The sequence below is a fragment of the Eumetopias jubatus genome, unplaced genomic scaffold, assembly GCF_037043125.1.
Source record: "Eumetopias jubatus isolate StellerSeaLion01/CBP00866 unplaced genomic scaffold, mEumJub1_p1.0 scaffold_12, whole genome shotgun sequence".
Classification (NCBI taxonomy): domain Eukaryota; kingdom Metazoa; phylum Chordata; class Mammalia; order Carnivora; family Otariidae; genus Eumetopias; species Eumetopias jubatus.
The window spans coordinates 51657544-51683625 of NW_028274818.1; the positions used below are offsets into that span (position 1 = coordinate 51657544).

General features: G+C 45.5%; 1 protein-coding gene across 2 annotated transcripts in view; it reads left to right on the top strand.

Moving 5' to 3' along the window:
* The first annotated feature begins 772 nt into the window (after positions 1-772).
* The window catches only part of TNR (tenascin R), a 79464-nt gene continuing 54154 nt past the window's right edge, over positions 773-26082 (top strand). Inside the window, exons 1-6 of one of the 2 annotated variants that reach the window (XM_028123060.2) lie at positions 773-1271; positions 4079-4555; positions 10620-10883; positions 14351-14466; positions 16733-16883; positions 22224-22493. In XM_028123060.2, the coding sequence (XP_027978861.2) occupies positions 773-1271; positions 4079-4555; positions 10620-10883; positions 14351-14466; positions 16733-16883; positions 22224-22493 (1777 nt within the window). Of the gene's footprint in view, positions 1272-4078; positions 4556-10619; positions 10884-14350; positions 14467-16732; positions 16884-22223; positions 22494-26082 lie in introns of those variants that run through there. The other variant, XM_028123061.2, reaches the window with a different exon arrangement.

Here is a 26082-nt window from a genome sequence, read left to right on the forward strand (position 1 = left end):
AATCAGCAGAGGAGCTAATTCATTATTTTAGCAATTTAAACAGGACCTCGGAAGAAAGGCACCCCGTGGTCACAAAGCACCGGGACTAAACTAATGAGAAGATTAAAAGAAAGTTCTGCTCACACAGTCCCCAATAATCACAAATGTACCAAGGATTATTAACAACCACAATTACCTGGAACTATATTATCTGCCTGGTTTGTTATTCTAAAGTCAACTCTTATTGAATACATGAACTTAGAGGAGTTAATAAGTTATTTTGAAGTGGCTGGCGGGGCCCCTTGCTAATAAATATGTGGGAAAATATGAGGGTAAGCCTGAGGCTCCGTGGTACCCTTCTCACCCAGATGTGAAAGGAAGCTCTGAGCTCTCCTTGGAAGAATAGCCTATCCACCAAGCCCCAGTTGTCAGTCTTCACAGGTCCACTGTGCTGGGGCTACTTGCCCACCATGGGGCTTGGAAACGTGCATTCTAGGTAAGCCTTTTGGGAAATCAAAATGTCCTCCTGCAGAAGCAGTGTCCATTTTCAGGAATCCATCCCTCTTGGGGACAAAGTTCTGGGCTTCTGTGACCCTGGTAGCTACTGTCCCTTCCCAACCTCCCTGTGGAAAATCTTAACTGCCTATTCTTTAGCTTTGTAGGATTGTGCCCAGCCGTGGTGCTCTACACAGCTCTCAGGGGTCATCTGGTTCCTCGGTTTCTCTTGCAGATTCCCACAACTCTGCGCTGTGCGCTGCAGGCTGGTCTTGACCCGGGAGCTCTGGCTGAGAGGATGGGGGTGGATGGGGAAACCGTGGTCCTGAAGAACATGCTCATTGGCGTCAACCTGATCCTTCTGGGCTCCCTGCTCAAACCCTCGGAGTGTCAGCTGGAGGTCACCACTGAAAGAGTCCAGAGACAGGCGGTGGAGGAGGGAGGAGGGGTGGCCAAATACAACGCATCGGGCAAAGAGCAGCCTATGGTCTTCAACCACGTGTACAACATTAACGTGCCCCTGGATAGCCTCTGCTCCTCGGGGCTGGAGGCCTCTGCCGAGCAGGAGGTGAGTGCTGAAGACGAGGCGCTGGCAGAGTACACGGGCCAGACCTCAGACCACGAGAGCCAGGTCACCTTCACGCACAGGATCAACCTCCCCAAAAAGGCCTGCCCGTGTGCCGGCTCGGCCCGGGTGCTGCAGGAGCTGCTGAGCCGGATCGAGATGCTGGAGAGGGAGGTGTCGCTGCTCCGGGACCAGTGCACCAGCAACTGCTGCCCAGAAAGTGCAGCCACAGGTAAGGGCTGGGAGCTCTCGGGTCCACCAGGGGCAGCCGAGGCGCGGGGGGATGGGGGACAGTGCGCCAGGGGTGAGCAGCCCCTCCCGCGAAATCCTGCACCTCCTCCTCGCACGGAGGGAAAAGTGCGCTCCTCTGTGCTCTAGTCGGCTCCTCTGCAGCTCTCCGCAGCTCTCCGCTACTACATCTCAGATCTAAATGCGGTCCTTCCCGGGGGAATCGGGGCAGGGATTCTCTACACTGCTCAGCCAGTTTGAAATACATTAACCTGATTTGGGGGGCATGAGTCAGGTAATGGTACATCGGTTCAGCGCAGCAACTTCTGTGGCGAGCAGGGAATTTGGTGTCTGTCTTCATTCATCTTTGGTTTTCACAGGCTGTTGAATTGATACCTCTCCATGTTAACCTCAGGGACTAGAGAACGCAGGTGCTCTGTTCGCTCAGCCACAGCCTCTCTCCCATCTGAGTAAATGATAGTCATTAAGGTCTCAGAGGACCTGTTCCCATCTTCTCCCGCAAGATGCAGGTTTCAGCTCCCTCCACAGACACACGCGTGGGTGCGCATGCACGCACAAACACCTGCTCACGTGTGCGCGCGCCCAGACTCACACACATTTGCAGAACTGATTCCACGCCCCCAAAGGCTGAGGGTCCAGGAGATTTACCTCTCGCCTCACCCACCCCCTGACTAGAAACATTTAGGAATTACTATTTTGACCTCTCTGGGAGAAGTCATTACATCTTCAGAGACAGACTCCCTGAGTTCAAATCCTGGCTCTGCTACTTACTAGCTGGTATTTAAGCAAGCTATATAACCCCTGCCTTCCTTCCCACCTAAAGATGTTGATAGACTATACAATGATAGGGATTATTACATATAAAATTTGGGCTATTCAGATGAAAGGCTGACTTCTGGTAAGCATCATATATTCAACAGCTATCAGCTGACCCTTAATAAATAAAAATTGTGTTAGTCCCCTTTTGTGCTTGGTCCTTTCACCCAGAAGGTATCTTAGACCCATGCCATTCATTCTTTAATGAGAAAAGGGATTCGTCTTAACTATCTTGGGTTCCAGTTTTCACCTCTGTAGGGTCTGGTGTCTCAAGGCTTTCACAGGGCAGAGGCGGGAGGTGGCAGGGATGACATGTAACAGGGCATGGATGACCTGCATATCCAGAGGGGTATCAGACATGTTCATCCTGAGACACACCAAAATTAGGGGCAGTTTCTGCGTGGTGAAATGTTTCACAAGTTTTCTCACCTCTTTCTCATCCTTATAACCAAAACTATAAATAAACAATGTGAAGAAGAGAAAGCCCAGTCATTCCGTCTCCCATTCTTCTAGTTCTTCCCATTCTTCGGTGAGAACTTTCAGGCCAGTTTGCCTTTTCAGCAGAGCTGAGGAATACAGGGATGTTATAGGTGTCCGCGTACATGAACTCTTCGCTGCCCAAGAAGCCGGGTAGCTTCTGAGTGGGCTTTCTCCCAGCCTCCCATCAGGCTCCCTGGCAGATGTGAAAAAAATCCACAAGCAAAAACTACATTAAAGCAATGTGAGCCTGGTGTCCTTTCAGACCACGGGGCCAGGTAAAGTGGCAGAATTATAAAAGGATATAACTTGGGCGCCTGGGTGGCTCAGTTGGTTAAGCGACTGCCTTCAGCTCAGGTCATGATCCTGGAGTCCCGGGATCGAGTCCCGCATCAGGCTCCCTGCTCGGCAGGGAGTCTGCTTCTCCCTCTGATCCTCCCCCCTCTCATGTGCTCTCTCTCTCTCTCTCTCTCTCATTCTTTCTCTCAAATAAATAAATAAAATCTTTATGAAAAAAAAAAAGGATATAACTTGCTTAACTTCATCTCCCCAGAGCCAAGTGCAGAGAAGGATGCCAAGCAGGTACTGGGCTCATGTTTGCTTTATTAGTGTATTTGACTCATGCTAGACAGATAAATTAACCCCTGTAGTTAAGGTGTGGTAAGGGCTAGGACAGAGATATGCCTAGAATCCAAAAAGGTCACAGCAAAGAGTAACTAAATGAGGCTGAAATTCTGGGAAGCCTTAGAAGTGACCCTGGTGCTGAGTTGTGATAAATGAGCCAAGTTAGCTAGATGGCAGGAAGGAGAGGGAGCAAGATGGTCTGTAGCACATATGATCTTGCCCTGCATAGCAGACTCAGCACTCAGTCTACATCCCCTTGGGTCTCCATCAGTCCCCACAGCCAGCTCCTGGGCATCTTTGTCAGGGACTATCCTTGAGCTGAGGGAACCTCCTTGGCTTGCCCGAGGAGACAAGGGAAGAGCTGGAACATTTACACCACCCCAGGACAGCCCGTAAGCCATGGTGAGGTGTGACCTGTGCTATGGCCAGAGCATTCTGCAGGATTAAACCTGGTTTATCCTCCCTGAGACTTCGCCTGTTAACGAGCCCTGGCTTGAGCTCCTCCCTCCCCAATCTCCCCGTCTCTCTGACCAGTTTCTCCTGGGAGCACTTTCTAGTAAGTCCCCTTGACCTGAGTTCTCATCCAAGGTCTACTTCTAGGGAACCCAAGCTAAGACACACTGAAGGTGAGCTCCTGGAGGACAAGGGGCCAGATCTCATTCATCCTTGCCCCCAGCACTGTGCTAGATACAGGCAACCCAGATTGGGTGAAAATAGTTATGAAATTGGATATGTACCAAACTAGGTTGAGCTTGACTGTCAGCCACACAAATCTGACCAGAGAGCGAGGAGAGGTCTCTGTCCACCCCTCCCCATGCGCCACTTACAGGAGGTGCCACTGCTGCCCTTTGACCTCCTCCTTGACTCTTCCAGGACAACTGGACTACATCCCTCACTGCAGCGGCCATGGCAATTTCAGCCTCCAGTCCTGCGGCTGCATCTGCAATGAAGGCTGGTTCGGCCAGAACTGCTCAGAGCCCTACTGTCCACTGGGCTGCTCCAGCCGGGGCGTGTGTGTGGACGGCCAGTGCGTCTGTGACAGCGAGTACAGCGGGGGCGACTGCTCTGAGCTCCGGTGCCCTACAGACTGCAGCTCCCGGGGACTCTGCGTGGATGGAGAGTGTGTCTGTGAAGAGCCCTACACAGGCGAGGACTGCAGCGAGCTGAGGTGCCCGGGGGACTGTTCAGGGAAGGGAAGATGCGCCAATGGCACCTGCTTCTGCCAGGAAGGCTACGTGGGGGACGACTGCAGTCAGCGGCAGTGTCTGAATGCCTGCAGCGGGCGAGGACACTGCCAGGAAGGGCTCTGCTTCTGTGAAGACGGCTACCAGGGCCCTGACTGCTCGGCAGGTAGGAAAGGGGGGCTGCATAAGGCGTTTGGCAAACTAACCAGAGGTGGAAAGAGAGATGGGAGGGAGGATGTACTTCGTGCAAACGAATTCCCAATTGGGTTGTGCTCATTTGCTTTCCAAGAGAGCCAATTTCTTAAGTCGGTCACAGTTGATGAGGCGGACTCAAGGAGGAAAAGACAGACACCATAAAAGGTCAAATTTAGGCTGAAAGCTGGATCTTACCCCTGAGACTGAGCAGGGCCAGTGCTAGTAACAGTAACAGCACTCCACTGTCCTTGTGGTGGAGGAAAGCAGAGAGTCATGCCATGGTACCACCTTAGGCAAGGCAACTTTCTAGGTCAGGGGGCTTCTGAGAGCTCCACCTGCCCCCAGGTATCCCCCTTGCCTGTTGCTATACTCCAGGGACAGGACCTTTTCCAATGCTACTGCACAAGAGGTGCTTGGTCTATGATAAAAAGACTAGCTAGGCACTCTAGTTATTTCATAATTTATATATTACAAGGGCTTACTAATTGATGAAATGATCTAGTGTCCACACGGAAAAAAATCATTTATAGGCAAGGAATTAAATGTAAACAGGAATAAAATCCTAAAGTCATCAAGCAGCAACTTACATTCTAACAATCAGTACAGAATATTAAAAGGCTGTGACTCATTTTGCTCTGGATGACATTGAGCAAATTGGAACCCATACGTAGTCTAACGCTGTGGAAACTGATACAAAGGTGATATCCTGAAATGAAGATCTAAATCCAGCAGAGTGGAAAATATTAATATCTCACTGGAGTTTTTTTTCCTAAAATTAGATGATTTTCATCATTTCACTGTTATTGCTCATCTTTTTCTGACTGAAGCAGTGACTCTTGCTGATACGTTTTGTTTGTGTATCAGGTTATGTGATTGATCTTGATCCTTTCCGTTTATGATTGAATCTGTAACAGTGGGTTCAGAGTGCCCACTGGGAGGACTTAAAATAAAAAACTACAACAATCAAATATCTTTAGACCTACTGATGGGTTGTCTCCTGGGAAGTCAGCTTCATTAGCTTTCTGTTCTTTAGCATCGCCAGCGATCCCCCCCAGATAAGCAGACCAGTCCAACAAGGTCCCTGCACCTGTGACTTCAACTTAAATTCTTTTAAAAGACCAATGGCAATAATGGGGGGAAAAAAACCACAGTAACACACTGCTTAGGAAAAAAAAATCTTTTCACGTTCCTTCATTTTTTTCCATATTATTATTTCATTTAGCCTCCCAATTTTGTTTACTGAACTGAAATGTCTTTCTAAAAACACATATAGTTGTCATACCAATTGTTCCAAAGGAAAATTCAAGCAGAAGTTAAGCTTCGTCACTACGTGAAGACTTGTTTGAATCCAAAGTCACAAGGGAGTTGCTGGCAAGGGGAGGTTGAGGCATGGCCCTGGGTTCCAGCCACAGGATGAGGCTTTGGTGAGGGGCAGAGGATGCTAAGGGTCAGCTTGAGCCATTGCTCTGGATGGCTATTCTGTAGTCCACCTGCTTCTTAATAGAGACCTTTGTTCGGCTATATGAACCTGCCATATTCCTGCCATATTCCTGATCCTGCTTTTCTACAAGAATGGGTCCATTTGCAAACAAAATCTTAATCTGATTCTTGATCCAGACTGAACTGGAGATAAACCCACCTCGTCACTCAGGGAAGATTCAGCCTCTGCTGGCATAACCACAACTGGGTGGAGTCCAAACCGTGAACCCATGTTATCTCCAACATGTTACCTCTGTGCTGTTTGAAGAAGACTTCAGGAGGCCCAGATGAATTATTTTACAGGTTCCAGAAGCATGTGAGGAAGGGCAGTTGCATAACCTCCACCTGTTTCTATAGCAACCCCAGAGCCACCACTCATTGCAAGAGGTGCCGCTCTCAATGCCTGCCTTTTAAACCGAACACCACAGGTCTCTTCCAGAGAAGTATCTAGGTCATTATCTAAAGTGCTACTTTGCTTGCTCTTTGAGAGAAGGCTGTGGGAGAGGGGACTATTTACCCACTGTTTGACATTTCTGGCCAGATGCACACACCATGGCATCACTGCTTTCCTCGCCAGCAGGAGTGAGGACAGGAGAGAGAAGAATAAGGAAGGTAAAATCATGGAGATCCACAAAATATACCTCTGCACGAGTCCTTCTTTTCTCTTCAGCAAGGCCACGGCATATAGCTGCCCATTGTGTGGGCTTCATTCTGAGCCCCCTAAACCACCAGAGCTTAGATACAACCGAATAGCATCGACAAGGCCACTATATTTGACTCCAAGCCTTGATCTTTGCTCATAGTGTGCCACAGGACAAAATCTCAACCCTCCTGCCCCTGTTCTCTGGCCATGTAAAGATAATAGAACGAAAAAGTCATGAATATGAACACTCAAAACAGGCTGTAGAGAGAAGCTACACTGAGCTTCTCATTTTACAAATTTAAAAAGCAGCAGTCCAGAGAGACAGAAAGATTTTTCCAGAGCCAGACCACTAATTAATGGCAGAGCAAGAATGAGAACCTTGGTCTCCTACCAACTTCTAGCACTCTTTAATCCTCTCTGGGATGCTAAGTAGAGCGGAATTGAAAAATAAAAATTGTAAAAGCCGCATACACAAAGAAATAGTCTTTTGATAGGAAAGCTGAGCCCTGTCAAATGATTTTTTTTTAAAGGCATTAGAGGTGGAGGAGAAAGCACGTCAAACTATTTGTCCACATCTGTCCCCAGTGAAGGAGGTTAGCACAGGATCTGTCCAGTGAACTGGCCAAAACTCACTATGAGTCAGCAGGATTAAAGAACCACCAGAGCAGGACTTGAAACAATCCAGATTGCTGTTCCCTGGACTTCAGTCAGACCTGTGGAGATCCATCAACGTCAGCCTCTGCCTCTGCCCGCACTGCAGTCAGCCCAACCTTTGGCACCTGAAATTACTCGCTCCTTGGAGCAAGACACTTTGTGGAACTGGTTCCAACTGCTCTCAGCACATATGTGCACAACTGAGGCAGGATCTAAAAAGTAAACAGCATGGAATCTTCGCAGATAAGGCAACTTTAATCTTTCAAGTCACATTGTATTCCTTTTAAACTGCTTGCTTTTCCCCAAAGTTCAAAGTTGGGACTCCAAAGAAAGTAAGACTATGAATACTTTGCTTCCATCCTCAATTCATTGAATCAAGGCATATGGCTCTTCTACAATCTCTTTTAATAGTTCAGTATCATTTCATCTTATGAGAATTACTGACATCCAATGTACACTGCTGTTATAGGGCCAGTGCCGGTGGTCATGGCTTCTTCCGTTGAGCCACGGCCCCCAAGAGTACTCCCTCCACAAACAACACCATTGCTGCTTTATCATCACAAGTGAAGGTGGTGTTTACCACCAGGCTCAGGTCTCAAGATAAAAAATTTGCCAGGTTAAGCTGTCAAGATAAAAAATCCTTCTACACTCCCTTCTTACTTTAAAATCCCAAAGTTCTCTGCTTCTATCATTATTAGCTTTATTTTCTGGAAGAAGGAACCAAAAAAAAAATACACTGACTTGTCCCAAGTGCCCTAGGAGTTGTTGATGACTTGAAATTTGGAATGGTCATTTCTTTGACTATGACAGGAGAAGTCCCACTTAGGAAATTGGAATCATTTTTGTTGAATCACAAGAGGCAGGCAGTAGAGAATCCTTTTTAAAATAAGTTTCTTACCTCTAGGATAAGCACCAGTCTGGAATTCATATCTTCAAGAATGGTCTGAACTCTCCTTCACTGTAGTTTACTTTAGATGGCTGTGTATAAATGAAAAAAGGCATTGGGCACAATTCGCAACCTGTCCTACAAATTGTAGGGGAAAGAACACTAAGTGTAGAAGATCTGGGTCTGAGAACCAATTCTAATCCAACTCCCTGACTTTTAGCAAGTCCCTTAACCTGGGTCTCAGTTTCTCCATTTGTAAAGTTGGGACAATTCTATCTACCCAATCTACCTCATAGGGCGGCCATTAAAGGACTTTATACATTTCATTTAGATGGTGTATCTGAACATGTTTTATAGACTGTGAAATGCTGTGCAAATGTAAAGTGGTATTGTTTACTGTCTTAGAGGTTCTAGAGCCATTCTGCTTGGTTGAAATTCTTGCTTCTGTGTTTGCTGACTATGGGAGCCAGTTTCCTCATCTATGAAATAGGGGTAATAATAATACCTATCTCATAGTATTGGTGAGAGGACAAAACGAGACAGTCCACATAAGAGTGGTTGGCATTGTGCCTGGTGTACAGTAAATGTTCAATAGAATCATGCAAAGTACTGACAGATTCTATATATAAACTCACCTTCCCTTGTTCCAGGGGCCAGGCTCTCCCAAAGATCTTAGTGCAGTTCAGAGTTTTAATAATGTCAGAATTAGAAATGATATAAGCTTATAAATGATCATTTGAAGTTTAATTATTTAAATCTCATTTACATATATTTAGTTTTATAAATTAAATTTTTTTAAAAAAATGAATGTTTAATTTTTGTTTGTTTGTTTCAGTCAGCATTTGCCATCTCCAATCACAGGGAGCTCTGCTTTCTAGACTGTTTTATACAATGAATGGTTTGGGGCAAAAGCAGTCAAAGCAAATGCCCAGCACTGCAAATGTATGGTCCTAATTTCCATCCCATGAGTCTGAGTTAGAGGGCTTGTCATTTCTGACTCTGCTGAGGATTTGAAGGCACAAGTGTGAGCAGAACAGAGAGGACAGGTGCTCTCCACTCACACAGTGTGTGAACAGCAGCTGGCTCAGTCCTATGCTCTTGTGAAGATGAAAGAGTGAGGACATTCAGAGGAGACATCCAAAGCCAGTGATGACTCTTAAACTAACATCTTCACCACATGTAAATTTATAAGTTAGTTACGACTATTTCAATATTGTTCCCAATTTTTTATTTAATCTCTGGGCAGGTGCAATGACAAGCACACTGGAGTTAGCCTCCCAAAGGGTCTTAAAGTTTCAATTATTTAATACCCACACTCCTGGTGAATCTTCACTTCCTAAGGGAACCATACATGAAAGACTATTTCACTGAGGCTTATTCTTGGGTGATACTTTGAGTAACATTTGAGATGTGGAACAAGAGAGAAAAATAAGCCCTCAAGAATGCTTCTTTATCATCATCCCCAAGATCAAGGCTAATAAAAACTAGTCTAACACAAGTTACATTTCTTTCAAAACCTAAACAATTTCTTTTTAAGAGGGAGAATAATACAATAAAGGGTTATTGAATGTCTTCATTGGGCCATGGCATCCAGGACTTACTGTTTTGGCTTCTCATATTTAGCAAGATAACCAGGAATAAACTTTTATTCCCACTTGCCAAATCAAATATGGGTTCCTAAGGTAATCTGATGACATAGGCTTATTTAACTACCAAAAATGTTGGCCAGTGGTGCACTGTTAAATACGTAACAACTAGCTCTCTGAGGGAATAAATTAAAAACCCTACTTTATAGCATTTTCCAGTTTCAGTGGTGGAACTACTCCTTCCATGGCCAATTTCAGACTACCAACATGACATATGTCACTCAACATGGGTCTGGAACAGCTGTGCAGTAGAATCCAGTTCTATAGTATTTCCACCAGAGAGGTGCGACACACGTGAATTACCTCGAGGGCATGGATAATGGTAAAATGTCATGAAATAATTTGAAAGTGATGAGTTTTGAGTATTTATTCCCTTTGTTTTTAATACAATTTACTTAACTGTACGTTTATACAATTTAATCTTTAATGATGGCTGTATTTAACAACAGTCTTGAAAAATTCCTGAAAATTTGACATTCAACTTCCACAAGCTAGCAAGAGCTGGTCTGGTACACCACTAGCTCATGGCCCTATGGAGAGAGAAGTACTAAGCACAGAAAAGACAAGAACCTGCCCACAGAAGGAGTTACAGATCACTCTAAGCCAGTGAGAGGAGCAGGACATATGGACAGGGTGTGTGGGGTGAGATGTGAGGAAGAAAGTTGAGTCCAGGATGGGGAAGGCAGTCCTCTGAGCTCATGCTTATCTGTGTATTGCCTCCTGGTAGTTGCCCCTCCAGAGGACTTGCGAGTGGCTGGTATCAGCGACAGGTCCATTGAGCTGGAATGGGACGGGCCGATGGCAGTGACGGAATATGTGATCTCTTACCAGCCGACGGCCCTGGGGGGCCTCCAGCTCCAGCAGCGGGTACCTGGAGATTGGAGTGGTGTCACCATCACGGAGCTGGAGCCAGGTCTCACCTACAACATCAGCGTCTACGCTGTCATTAGCAACATCCTCAGCCTTCCCATCACTGCCAAGGTGGCCACCCGTACGTAACATTTCCCCAACCTACTTCATTTTTCTTTTTTCCTACATGAGATCATGGGCATTCATGATAGTAGTGTCTTTTCTTAATTCTTCAGGGATGCCTGCCATAATCACTGCTCTTGAGGGGAAGGGTTTCTGACATGACCCACTTGGAAAAGGGTAAATCTTTTAAAAAGGCACTTCTGATTAAGAGAATTTCCAAATCCAGGCAGCTCCCATCAGTTATAGAACCAAAAGGACAAAAAAGCACTTATTGAGTTCTGACATGTTATAAGCTTGAGTCTGATTAGAAGTCAAAGAAAGTATGAGACTTATACAGACTTTGAATCTAGTTAGGGATTCAAAACCAGAAGATATGAAATAGGACGTATAATAAGCAAGTGCTAAATGGTATGTTACAGATGGTAAGTGTATAGCAGAGTGGGAAAAAAAATCTTATTTAAAACCACACTGACGACACCCACTTCTCCTCATAGAGAGGTGGCATAATTTCTTCATGGTCTTTTGTTTAGCAAAATATAGTCTATTTTGATTATAAAAGTTGAGGCTCTAGAGGATAGTTTTGAAAGATTCAGGGAGAGAAAGAGAGCTTGAGACAGACAGAGGCCAGCTAAACTGCTCTCCATAAGAAATAGTTTTTCTTTTTTATTTAGAACAGGGGAAAATTCCTATAGGTGCCTATCTGTATTTTACATGTATTCTATTTAAGCATAGAAAAATTTTAAAAGATTGCATACCAAGTGTTAACATTGGCTACATTGAAGAGTAGAATAAGAAGCAGATAGAAAGGCACTTGTTTTTTTTCTTTATACACCTCTGGTTTCTTAAATTGTCTTTTCCAATACTGCTCCTCTACCTCTCAGATGCTGGGAAGGTGACTTACAATTCAACTCTGACACTATCTACCTGAAGTGAGTGTCAGGTCCCACAGCTTAGGACCTGAGTCTCACAGGACTGTCCCCACCTCAGGCGCCACTCACAGGTCCAAAGCGGGTACTTCTGACTGACCAGCTGTAAATTCAAAGGGTTCCCACAACACTTCCTTAGGTTTGATAGTTCCTTAGAACAATTCACAGAACTCAGGAAAGTGCTTTACTTGCTCGTACTGTCTTATTTCCAAGGATACAACTTGGGAACAGCCAAATGGAAGAGATGCTTATGGCAAGAGATGGAGGGACGGCGTGTGGAGCTTCCGTGTCCTCTCCGGACACATCACACCTCCCAGCACCTCCCTTCACCAACCTGGAAACTCTCCAAACCCTGTTGCTTGGAGAATTTTATGGAAGTTTCACTATGTAGGCATGATTGAATAGGTTACTGGCCATTGGTAAATAACAGTCTCCAGCCCGTCTCCCTTCCCTGGAGGTTAGAAGATGGGGCTGAAAGTTCTGATCTTTTAAATCATGCCGTGGTTTTTCTGGAAACCAGCTATCTAGTTATCTCGCAATCATACAATAGATACTCTTATTGCTCCGGAGATTCCAAAAGTTTTCGGAGCTGTGTACCAGGAACCCAAGGACAAAAACCAAATACTTTCTATTATATCACGCAGAGATTTTAGCAGTAGCAGGAAACTGGATCAGGAAGTAATCGTGAAACAGAAGCCCCTGGGTCAGGAAATGGGACTTCTCACCAAATAAGGGATAAGAGATATCAGTCCATTTTATGTAGGTCTCAAGGGACAAGATGGTATTTGGATAACAAATGCCATGAAAGTTCAGGGAAGGGAGAGGTCAAAGTAAGAAGAGCTGGCCTTGAAGGCTTATTGGACTCGATTGCACTCGGAAGGATAGGGACCGGCAGAGAGGAAAGGATTTAAGAAATCATCCCGTCCCCTTGCTTTCCAGGTGACAGAGCTCCTGTTATAATACTGGATTCCCCCTATGAATGCTGACTTTGTAAATATGCCTATAATTATCTCTGTTTATATTTGACCTTTTTTTCTAAATTCCTCTGGGGCCTGAGAACCAGTTTTAAATATCTTCGATGATTGTGCAGAGAGGCAGGTCACCATCTGCTGCTTTTCCCACCTTGCTCCAGGATGAGTCACCACAGCAAGTGCCTGGCCCGACTCCCAGGCGTCTCTTCTCTCGTGCACGTGCACGAGCAGTTATGAGGTTTCCATCCCCCCGTGGCATGCATTACGCCAATTCAGGGCATCCCCTAGGGCAAGCTCCCAGGTGACAAGGACGAAATCATGTAAACTCACCTGACATGCCTTCAAGTGGTTTCAGAATCAGACCTGCCTTTCAACCAAGAAGCATGAGGAAGTTTCCAAACAGGAAGGATGAGAATCTGTCAGTTTTCCAATGGAATATCCCACAAGAGGCAAAGCTAAAATGGGAGCAGGCTCCCTGGAGAACTGAGAAAAGTCATGCTGTCGTATCTCAGGGCTGGTAATTGGAACTCCATTAGGACAAGCATACCTCCACCTCACTGAACCTGTGCATGCCTCCGTCTGTGTGTGTGTGTGTGTGTGTGTGTGTGTGTGTGTGTGTGTTGGGGGGGATGGGGTTAGAAAAGGGGGAGATTAAGAAAGGAATGAGAAACAAGGTAAGTGAGGCAAAAGTAAGTGAGGGAGAGAAGAGACAAATAACGAAGAACTGGAGAAAAGAGGGAGACAGTAGAGTGAGAGCAAACATCCCAGGATCTGCCATTGTCCTTTGTGTGTGCCTTTGGTTGCCTCGTGTACATGAAATGGAAATCTTAGACCATCCTAGACATGGTGATTTGAGCTGAACTAAATACTCTGACTGCACATTAGATGATCAAGAAAGGCATTCTAGTCTTTATTCTGAAATTGGCTTGTGTCCTTAGCCAACTCTCTCTGTGCCTCCCTCTTCCTGGGTGTGAAATGGGAACATTTTATTGCCTTTCAGGAATCCTTAGAGCCTCCAAAGATAGTGTTCAATTCTCTGAGAAAGGCATCGTATTAAATACCAAGATTTGCTGTATTAGTAAGGAAAGGAAAGGTCGTCTTTTTTGTATTTTAATATTAACCTATGATGGAATAGAAAGCATTAAAAAAGTATTTATTAGGGGCACCTGAGTGGCTCAGTTGTTAAGCATCTGCCTTCAGCTCAGGTCATGATCCCAGGGTCCTGGGATCGAGCCCCGCATCGGGCTGCCTGCTCTGCGGGAAGCCTGCTTCTCCCTCTCCCACTCCCCCTGCTTGTGTTCCCGCTCTCGCTGTGTCTCTCTCTGTCAAATAAATAAAATCTTTAAAAAAAAAGTATTTATTAGATTATGTTTGTTAAGTTCACTCGGGTATCATCAATATGGAGCAGCACCAGGACCATGACAGAGTGGGCCAATCCTGCACCTGGGTTCCTCATGTTTGCAATAAGATTGGGATTGCCCACCTCACCCAAGCTGTGGAGGGATGACACCCAGGCAAAGCTCCAGGTGATGCTCTCTGTCCCTGCCAGGGATAGCCATGACATGGTCACCCACATTGCTGTGTTCCAGATCTCTCCACTCCTCAAGGGCTACACTTCAAGACCATCACAGAGACCACCGTGGAAGTGCAGTGGGAGCCCTTCTCATTCTCCTTCGATGGGTGGGAGATCAGCTTCATTCCAAAGGTAATGTCCACCTGTGACACTGCCAAACAGCCTCATTTGGAGTATTTACACCCTCAACTTGGAATAAGGGGCTGCCAGGACAACGCTCCCCAAAGTCTCTCTCCATGTGGCTAAGGATGCAAAGGGACCTTTGGTGGTGTCTGGGCTATAGAACATCTCTTCCACAAAGGCATGTTGGACTGACTAGCAAGAGTGGCCCTGAGCCTCACACCCTGACTTTAGAAGACAGGATGTGGGAAGCAGCCACCAGGCCCAGCTCTCTGCTCAGAAAGCTCTAGGGTTTGGCAAGCTATGATTTTAGCAAATCTAAAAACCAAATCTTCAAAATGTTGGGGCTTTTCTTTAGGACATAAAGAAAGCCAGACTGAATCAGTCACATGGCTTCGTTCTGTGCAGAAGATGCACCAAAAGTCAGCTTGCATGGCCAGGCTCTCAACATCTGAGGCATAACACAAAAATACCTTTTGTAACCTATTAATTGAGAAAATTTGTCCTTAAACAAATTATGTTATTAGTTTTTGAGTTAAAAAGTATCCCAATTCCTTTCTATTCTTTAAAGTAGCATTTTATTGTGTTAATCTAGAACTAATTTTTCCAAGTCGCCAGAGGCGCCTGCCTAGTTCTGGTTTTCCAGAATTTATTGGCCCTACTGATATTCTCCCTAACTCTACCACTCATGGGAGTGTAATGTTTACTCATAGGCCTTAACCCATCTTCATCTTTCAATATCAAATAGCATTTTTCCAGTCATTCATCAGACTTAATGACAGATGACACATATTTGGCTAACAAGACAGTGATCTCACCATTATTTTACTTCAAAATTCTTCTAGGCATGGACTGTTGGAGCTACCAAAGACCTTCAAGTTCACAGAGTATGACCCTTCATTTTCCATTGAGTTTGTTTAGTTTAAAGAGACTAAGACTCAGCAAACTTAAACAACATCAGATAGCTAGTTGGTGGCAGGCTTAACACAAGAACCCAGGGCTCCAGAGTTCTGTCCACTAAAGTAAGACTTTCCTTTCTATGTGGATAGAGTCATGTCATGGCAAGCTAAATACATCTGAACAGGCATTCTGTACAAATACCTTCTTATATGTCTTATCTGCATTGAAATGGCCACTAAAGTATGGTAGGCAATGGGGTGTATAACAGGGCCGAGACAATCCTATCACCCTGATGCTGAGGCAGGAAAAAAACTATGCTAAGTTGGCCTATTTTACATCTAATATGTAAAATTCTAAATAAGACCTTGGCCAGGGCATGCCAAGGTCAAACACACGGCCACTGTGTGACCTGTAGGTTGTAGGCACTGGCTTGGGGGGGGTGCAGGGAGGGGGGTGTGGAGGGGCATGTGTTACAGTGATTTATGGGTATAGTTATAAATTACATATAGGGCACTCTGGGTGACATAAACAGAGTCCAAAGAATAGGGAAGAAGGGCAATAACACAAAAAGAGTCTTCTCGTCCCTTCCATTTCCAGGGACATGCACAGAAAATGTATAATAACAGACAGATGGAGAGGTAGGTAGGTAGATGATCCTGGACCCAACATCATCAAGTTAATGCTTCTCATTTCCTCTTCCACCAATTTGTCTCTTTCCTTCCTCCTTTGTGTTATTCTTTGTTCCATGCTTCCTTTTTCTCTTCTTTGTACTTCCTAGCTGGTTGTGTCACTGACTCCTAACTCATCTGGATGAAGAAAAAACAACACACTGACAGATTTGCACCCAGTGTAACAGCATGGAAAACTCCAGATAGAGCAAAATAATAGCTCCAGCTCATTCAAAAACTGTGACTGTCTTAGTTTGAAAAATGTTGTATATATACATAAAGATAGATATCCACAGGCACACGCAGATACAAGTTCACTCTTCTAAATAGCCAAGGGCATGCTCATTATAATAAATGCCCCAAAATCTGATGGATGTTAACCGTAACCATCAAATATGGAATCTTTGGCAAGAGTCAATCCACATCACCTCATGACCAATTTTTATTGGCAAACTCAAAAGACTCAGGGAAGGCCAAAGAAATGTTCTTGAAAGTTGATTCTCCATTTGCCAAATCCTCATAGAGTGGTAAGATTCTTACTGAGTCTGCTGGGAGTTTTTCCTGGCTCCAGACATTCAGCTGTCAGCATCACGGGAATAGATGTGGGTCCCATTTTTGATTAACAATTCACAATCGATGTTCCACACTTTTCTCTCCTGGTGATTTTTCTCTTTTGCCTTTTCTGCCTCTCCTTTCTTCCCACCCTCCAGAATAATGAAGGAGGGGTGATTGCTCAGCTCCCCAGTGATGTTACATCCTTCAATCAGACAGGACTAAAGCCTGGGGAGGAATACATTGTCAATGTGGTGGCTCTGAAAGAGCAAGCCCGGAGCCCCCCTACCTCGGCCAGCGTCTCTACTGGTGAGTGCTTCCAACCCTTCTTCCTACATCTAAGCATTAGGTCATGCTGAAAAAAGGACAACGAATTTCCCAAGAAGTAGAGAGACAAAGGGTGCTGGGTTTTCTCCCAGAGCTGAAAATGATTTGGATACCTGGAGATGGAGCTACTCTACCAGATGCTTAGCTGAACATCTCCCCTATTGCTAATCCTTGCAAGCACAGAAATCTGGGAGAGTATTATACAGGGAAAATTCTTTGTTAAGATTTCCAGCATATTTCTTCTGAGCTTATTGATTAAGAGGCTTCATTTGTCAGCCCCTAGTATCTTGAGCTTAGGAACCAAGTTCTTGAGCAAGAACTAACTCTTATCTATTGTGATATTTAGCAAAAGTCATCCAACCCTTCCCAAACTTGCCATCATTTTCCAGTGATGAACGAAAATACCTCCTTCTTTGAGTTGACATGAGGATTAAATTAGAAAAAGTACACAAAGTGATTAGCACTATGTTGATGAGAGAGTGCTCAATACCCAGTGTATATACATATACTTAAGAGAACACACTTAGAAGTGAGAGCAGGTGGGGGTGCCTGCATGGCTCAGTCTGCCTTCAGCTCAGGTCATGATCCCAGGGTCCTGGGAGCGAGCCCCACATCGGGCTCCCTGCTCAGCGGGAAGCCTGTTTCTCTCTCTCCCACTCCCCTTGCTTGTGTTCCCTCTCTCACTGTGTCTCTTTCTGTCAAATGAATAAATAAAATCTTTTTTAAAAAATTAAAAAAAAGAAGTGAGAGCAGGTGGAAACAAATTATTTAAAACCAGTATGTGTGAGTTGAGCCACTGTTCAAGGTGATGACTTAAATTGATTATTAGTTCATCCCCACAGTTAATCTTATGCAAGATCGTTGTTTCTAGATTCAATTCAGTAACTGCGTCATCTCTTGCCTTATTGTTTTCTTAGCTAACAAAGGATGGCCAACTTCAATGTTGTAAATTAGCAATTATGATGCATATGTGTGTGATCTCCCAATTTCTCAAAAGTTACAAGTAGCATCTGGTATCATTTTTTGTCTCATTTTATTGATGGGGGAGCTGAGACTCAAAAGTTAAGCACTTTTCCCTTTTAGTTAACAGAAACTGAGATAGGTGAATGTTGGTACAGCTTTATTTTTCATAAACTGACATTGACACCTAAGAAAGCCAGTTATGGGTTTAGGACAAAGGCCAAGTTGGCCAGAAAAAAGAACGACAACACCGTGTAATGAGACCATGTTTATGGATTAGTGATTCATACTTTGCTAATTGGATCCAAACTAAATAACATCAGGTGCTGAGGCTTATGCTCAGCCTAGAAAACATTGGTTTTAAACTATTGTGGCATTAAATTATGTTCCATTAGAGCACTAAGCCTCCATGGCAGTGGCTCAAGGCAAGGATGAAGGGGAGATTCAGGCCTCTGATTACATCCACACCCATGCCCAACACAGCCTCCAACCAAGGCAGCTCCACCTGTTTTATATTTTGTATGGTCAATTAAGATTTTGTTCTTTAAAGGAAAAGAGTATTATTCCCCCTAAAAAGACTTTAAAACTACTGTTCTAATGCAAATATGTTTTAGAAGAAACGCCATAGCCATAAAACCTAGAAGTTCTCTGTAGGAATTTCTTCAGATGCCAGTGACTAGAGTTTTTACAGAACTCCGTTCCCCAAGATTATGCTGGAACCTGACATTTCATGACATGTGTAGATGCTCCTCCTCTGGGATGAAACATTTCACTGACTCCAAGTCATTCCAGAGAACTGATATTAAGAAAACATGACTGGAAAACAAAAGCCTAGACAAATAAGATGGTTCAAAAGAGGGCAGAGAGCATTGCAGCTGTAGAAAGTTTTTCCTCCAAATTTGGGGAAGATAGTCTCACCCGGCCTCAGTTTTCTACTCAAAGCACATTTTTACGAAATTTGCAATATTTTTTGGTTTGGAAGTTCCTTAAGATTCAAATTCCAGATTTAAAAATTTGTGGTAAAGCTAGGCAGATTTTTTTTTCAATTAAGAAAAATGTCCTAGTTAATACTTTGGCATTGCATACAGAGTCATGAAGAAATGGAAAGAAAAATATTTATTCCAGTTGACTTTCTGAGTAGAACTTGTGTTTGTTTAGAAATTAGGACCTAAATTGAAAACAAGCTGATACCAACTTGACTGGAATGGGGACACCACTACTGAGTGGCCAACAGAAGGGCAGAATCCAAGCGTGGCTACAGAAAAGAAGGTTGTCTCCCAACCCTGTCTGCTGTTTTTAGGAAATGATTGGTTAATTATTTCCTTCTGCTGAGGTCTGACAGACACCAACCCCCTCCTGTGAAGCTCTGAGTCCTCAAAGGCACTCAGACTGGCTTCTTCCCAGCAGGCCTTTAGGGAATGCAAATTACTAGACCTCCTGCAACTAAAGCCCTCTATGCTGCATGATTATATTCTAATATGGACAATCCATTATGATTAGGGTCTTGGGGGTTTAAAGAGTTAAAAGGACAAAAGCCTTCCAATGTCATTTGAGTTTCTGTGACATCTTTTTTTTTCTCAAGAAGCTTGACTTCTTTGAAATGCTTCCCCTTCTTTCTCATGGATACAGAGGATATTCATTCATTTCATTTACTCCACACCCATGTACTTAGTGTCTATGTTTCAGACTTTATGCTTATATAGCAGCTAGAAGACCACTTCTCCCATTTTGTTATTAAATTAAATTTAATTTAAAAGCCCCAAGTTACCAAAAGCCATTAAATTCAGCATGCTGAAAACATCTGGATGTGTTCTGTTAAATCATACTATTACCTCAAATATGAAAAACAGAACTTCATTTTAACTCCAAACCAGGTGGCACCAAAATGGCCTGGTGATTTTCATTTGGCTGGTACTAAGCCAAAAATCCTAAGCTGCTTAATAAAGAACAAAACTGGACTAGACCCAGAAAGAGGGAGGGGTGCCCAGGAAAAGACCCAACTCTGAAAGATTGAGAAGCTCAAAGTCAGGCTGAGTCCATCCTGCAGAAGGTGCTCCATTTTGGAGACAGTAGGAGGTGGTGCAGAGTGGATTGGTTTAAAAAACAAGTCTTAGTCAAGACTCTCTAGTAACAAGGAAGAAAAAAAATTTTTAACTAGCTAAAGCAAAAAAGAGAATTTACTGGAAGGACATAGAGTGTCTCCTAAACCCTAGGACCAGGATATATCCTAATGTCACAAAAAACTGAAGAATGGAAAGCCAGGTTCAGGTTACTCTCTCTGTCTTTTCTAGAAGCTCCACAGAGTCACTCATTTCTCCTTCTCTATGTATATGTGTTCCTAAAATTCTGCACCCAATTCCAGTGTGTGTGTGTGTGTGTGTGTGTGTGTGTGTGTGTGTGTGTTGAAGAGGGAGGTCCCCCCACAAAGCAATTCTCTGGGCACCAGCTGGGTATCCTACAATTCCACTCAATTCTGACACTATCTACCCAGAGACAGGAACAGATTCCACAGATTGAGGGCTCAGTCCCATGAGACTGCCCTGCACTTCAGATGCCAATTGCATATCCAGGTCATTACCTGTGTTTCTGTCCAGCTGGCTATAAATCAGAGGTTCCCACCACCCCCTCTTCAGGTTTGATTAATTTGTTAGAGAAGCTCCCAGAACTCAGGAAATCCATTTGCTCACAAGATTACTGATTTACTACAAAAGATATTAAAGGATACTAATCAACAACCAGATGAAGACACACATTGGGCAAAGCCCTGAACAAAGGAGCTGCTGTCTCTATGGAGTTTGGTGGCCCCTCATGGTGGCACATGGAAGTGTTCTGGTTCCCAAACCTGGAAGCTCTCTGAACCCTGTCCTACTGGGTTTTTACAGAGGCTTCATTCCAGGCAGGATTGATCTTACCAGAGGTCAGAAGCTGGACTGAAAGCTCTAGCCCTCTAATCACATGGCTCACAGCCCTGGCAACCAGCCCCTATCCTCACCTCATTAACATCACAAAAGACATTAGTACTCTCATCATTTAGGAAACTCCAAGGGTTTTAAGGTTTGTGTCAGGAAGGGACCAAGACCAATATGTATTTATGATAAATCACCCTCTCCCTTCTTCACTCCCCTCTCACCTGTTTTCTCTCTCTTCAGATCAGATGTTTTCTATTTATGTGTGAATATGGTAGAGAATGGTCTCATACCAGCCCTGGCTCTACATGGTCCCAAACCATCTAACCAGAGAAACTGAGCCTCTGGTTCCAATTCCAAATCCTTGAAGAACATTAATATTAATATTAAAAAAAAATCAGCTCCAGCCAGAGAGCCATAATCATATTATAAATGCAGACATGGAAGCTGGGCCTACTCTTTTAGAAGGTAATGAGTAATTCAAAAAGGACACATTGGCCATGCAGACCTATCATGAGGAGTTGAGGACAGCATTTTCTATTCTCCTCACGAAGTTCTTTCTTTTTCTATTTCCATTCTACATTCTCTCCCCTTCCCCAACCTCACTATTGTCTAATTCACTATGAACCAAGTGGGTGCTAGAACCATAGATGCTGGGCCCCCTGGGCCACCACTCAGCTTTTCTAGGTCATGCCACCCCACAATGATGTTCCCCTCAGCCACTCAGTGGCAGAGGCCAGGGCTTAGGAGGGACACACAGTGCCCCTCTAGGTCAGGAATATGCAAGAACAGGTGCAACAAAATAGCCCACAAGATGCTCTTCCTAAACCAAGGTCCTTTTTTGTTTTTTTCCCAGAAGAGCAAGTTTCCCCAGAAGGCATGTTTACGTCTGCAGTGCAAATATCTGCTGGGTTGTGGTACTCTTAGCAACTAGACTGACTGAGTTGTAGGTGTGGCTGAGCAGGGACATCTTTTGGACGTTCACGATGCCCTCTTTGGCAACCAAGTTGGAATTCTGAAATGTTTACATGGGGCTGATAATCTTGTAGATCTTTCATCAGGGCTCAGAGAAGGTGAGAGAAGAGCAGAGCACACACACCAGAAGCACATCTCGCAGTTCTCTGGCCCGTTACCTCCAGACAGAAGCAGTGCTGGCCTCTCAAGCCAGTGGGTGCTCTTCCCCTGCCCAAATGGAGAGTGCCAGGGCTGAAACACCAGAGCCTGCTGAGAGCGAGATGCAGGGGAACCGACTTCTAATGTCGCTTCCCCTGTTGCGAAACTGTGTGTCCTCAGGAAAGCAATTTTGTCTTACTGTGTCTCATTTTCCCCATCTGTAAATTGGGATAATAATACCCATCCTCTCTTTGACTGACCAAGCTAACCTAAGGAGGAGAGGAGTTGATTTCAAACACCCATTTCTCAAACTCTTTTTTTCTACTTGATCCTTTTCATTCAGTCATTGATGGGCCCACGCAGATCCTGGTTCGAGATGTCTCGGACACTGTGGCCTTCGTGGAGTGGACCCCACCTCGAGCCAAAGTCGATTTCATTCTCCTAAAGTATGGCTTGGTAGGCGGGGAAGGCGGGAAGACCACTTTCCGGCTACAGCCTCCCCTGAGCCAATACTCAGTTCAGGCCCTGCGGCCTGGCTCCCGCTACGAGGTGTGGGTCAGTGCCGTCCGTGGGACCAACGAGAGCCAGTCCACGACCACCCAGTTCACGACAGGTAGGCTGGGGTGGCGGGGGGCACCGGGGGGGGGAGAGAGGGTTGAGCCAGCGGGTGCCATGTCACATCAAGAGGGGTGCCGAGGGGGCACAGGTGACATTGCTTGGACGCTCACCTTATCACAGACCCAAGTTATAGGACAGCACAGAAGAACACACCTGTTTGAGAAAACTAGGTGCCCAACCTGCCTCTGCTACCAGCCAGATCTGTGACCTGATCTAAGGCTCTTCTCCACGGCTCTCAAGCGTCTCCTTGGTAAAATTAAAAGTTCGTCTTGAAGGCATTTACACGTCCATATTGCTAGCCCAAGTGGCAATTTTGTGAGAGTTCAGGAAAGGTGCTCTCCCTCGAGGTGCTTTACTGCTATTTGCTGGCACTTGTAATAATTCTATAAATTCATAATGATTATACAGCATGGTGGTGCCCCAAGGAGTTGTGTGAGGCCCACATTGTGCAGCTGGCAGCAGGTCTTCTGCCTGAGACTCCGTGACTCACTCTGCCCTTTGCAAACACTAGCAAGAAGCCTCATGGGAGGCCTGCTCCCACAGACAGTAGGCAGGATAAGTCCCACCTGCGTCACTGTGATGACCACTCACCCCCCTTCCCAAGGCTGTTAGAATTTGGAAAGAGCTTCCCCCACAGTCAAGAAAGGCCGGACCTCACCGTGACCTGCTCCCTGACTTTCCCGGAGCCTGTCAGGCTGGCCAGATGCGGGCACCATCCCAACACAGGCTTCCCAGCACTCTCACTGGGTCAACAGGGGCCGGGATCAGATAGTGAGTCTCCACTTGACCCAGATTCTCAGTCTTGGTTTCTCTCCCTGGAGAGGTCACACAGCAAGGAATGTCTGCCAACTCCAAGTTGTGCAGAGATCAAGGGAAACTGCTAGCATCTGTAGGATCTGAGAACCAGCATCTTCTGAGGGGGTAAAGTAGGAGAATTAGCAATTCAAGCATCCTACTTGTGGTGTGGCCCAAGAGCTGTTATGGGATGGGATAAACCAGCTGAGGGGCTGAGGGGTTGTTCCATCAACAGCACCATTATCCTCCACCTGCATTTAAAATCAACGGACAAAGAAGGCAAAGAATAAGACAGATGGAAGCCAAAATATCCCCTGGATTGGAGCCTGTAGCTTAGTGTTAGTGCCAGATGGGCTTGCAAGGTCATGGTCCCTGCGGACCTGGGCCAGTCCTGCCGTGCGGCGGAAGTTAGAGGACTACTCAGGTTAGGATTTACACCATGGAGGAACACACAGAGTCCTGATGCCTGGGGAGAGCTGGCTCCCATGAGAGAGGGGAACAGAAGAGCAGAACTAAGTGCCTAGGTCCTGCGACAAAACTCACCACTGCGGGAAGTCCACCTTCCCCAGTGTAAGGAAAAGGCCAGAGTCTTATAATGGGGCTCCCTCTGCACAGAAAGACTAATCGAGAGTGGGAAAAGCTTCCCTGCTAAGAGGCAGCAAGTGTGGACCCTGATGGCAGGGTTTGATTTGAAGAGAGAGGTTCTCTCCCAGGTCCTGTGCCAGACTCCACCCCACCCAGGGGATCGCGGGTCAGATTGTTTACTGAACACATCTTGGGATCACCAGTGACTAACTATGCATCTGAAGAAAAAAAAAAGGGAACTAAATTCTGCCCATTTCTCTTTCCTTCTTCTCCTCCACTTAATCCACATTGCTCGGGGCTGAGCATGACCTGACACGATGTCCTTTTGTGGAGAGTTCAAGGTCAGCCGTTCCCCCCTGTCACCCCTCACACCCCAAAACACCACCCACTCACTCGGGTGGTGGGATCTCCTGGGGACCACAAGTCCTGCATTCTGTTCTGAATTTCAAGACGGTTTTTGTTTGAAAAGAGGTTTCTTTGTGCTTTGCTCAGATAAGGAATTTGAAGAGACAGAAAAGGAGAAGAGCGCTCTCAAGCAGCACGATGAAAGGCAAATTCTTGATGTTTAGGTCGACAAGATGGAAGCAGGATTGGCTGGTGGCCCAGGAAAATTCCAATCAAGACAATTACATTCTGCCTCCTCCGAGCTCCCCCTGAGTTTCAGCTCACTGCTGCGTGATTCTGTTTCTGGTAGCCTGGCAGATCAGCAGCTGTTAGGAGGCTGCCTCCTGGTCGGCACCTCCAACCTGCTCCCCTCCACTCAGCAGGGGAGGGGCCGCGGGGGCGGGGAGACGCCAGGAGCTTTGCAGAGGAGCTGGGCGGGGGTGGGGGGCTGGCTGCCAGCCGAATGAGGGTGGAGGGGCCCGGACCCTCGCAGTAGGGCCCTCAGTCATTTCAGAACTCCGGTTAAATTCAAATTAGCCAAAGTGCTTTTCCAGGTGATGTCTTCGACACTAGGAGCACACTAATTGCCCCGGCAATTAAAGCAGAGATTTGTTCCCTGCATGGTGAGTGGGATATTTACCTGGGTCTTGGAGCTGCTCCCAAAAAGGAAAGCACCCTGATGGGAGCACAGTGGTGAGAGAGCAGGCCAGTGGTTAGAGGTCAATCTCGAAAACCTCCCTGCCTCGGGTGGCTCTGGCTTCAGTAACCTTCATGAAGGCAGCCCCAGGACTCTTTCTCTCCATTGGAGGCCTTCTCTCTGAGCATATCCCTCAGGGCACCAAACTCGGCCTCCAGAGCATTTGGCCAAAGCAGAGGCTCCTGCTGTAATCTGAATGCCCTAGATCTCTCTTGAATGCTGTTATGAGTTGAATTGTGTCCCCTAAAAAAATGTTGGAGTCTTAACCCTCAGTCCCTGTAGATATGACCCTATTTGGAAACAAGGTCTTTGCAGATGACTAAATTAAAGGAGGTCATTAGGGTGGGCCCTAATTCAAGATGACTATGTGTCCTTATAACAAGGGGAAATTCGGACACAGAGGAAGGTACACAGGGAGAAAGCCATGTGAAGATAAAAAGCAGAGATTGGGGTGATTCTTCTATAAGCCAAGGAATGCCTAAGATTGCCAGTGAACCACCACCTTGCCCCAGGCATCCTCATAGCGCCCCCCAGCCAAAATATTGAACGAGACTTTTCTAAAGGCTTTGAGGTGGCAGACAACACCGAAAACTGAAAATTTTCATCCAGGCACTTTGCATGTGCGTACTGAACACCCAGCAGATGCCAAGCACTGTTCTAGGCACTGAGGCTCCAGAATAAACAAGATAGACAAGAGCCTAGTCCCTGTGAGTTACATTCCAGTGGGAGAAGAAGCAAAGAAACACACAGGATCCTTCCATCCTGAGCGCTATGCTCAGAAGTGAAAGGGATGCTGGAGAGGAAAGGCTGCATGGGATTGAATCATTCAGAAACACCTCACTGAGGAAGTGAAGTTTTAACCAACACCTAAGTGACCTAAGCCATGTGAGGATCCAGGAAAGAGCCTGCCAGCAAAAGCAGCAGCCAGTGCAAAGGCCCTGGGGTGGGAGTAAGTTTGATGTGTTTCAGGAGTAGAGAAAAGGCAGTACAACTGGAGCACAGTGAATTAGGGTCGAAGTCTTGTGAGACAATGTCTGAGAAACAGAGAGCTGTGCAGGGGACAATCGGGAGTTTATAATAGGAAGCAACAGGCAATTTTTAAGCAGGAGAAATGCTTGGTCTA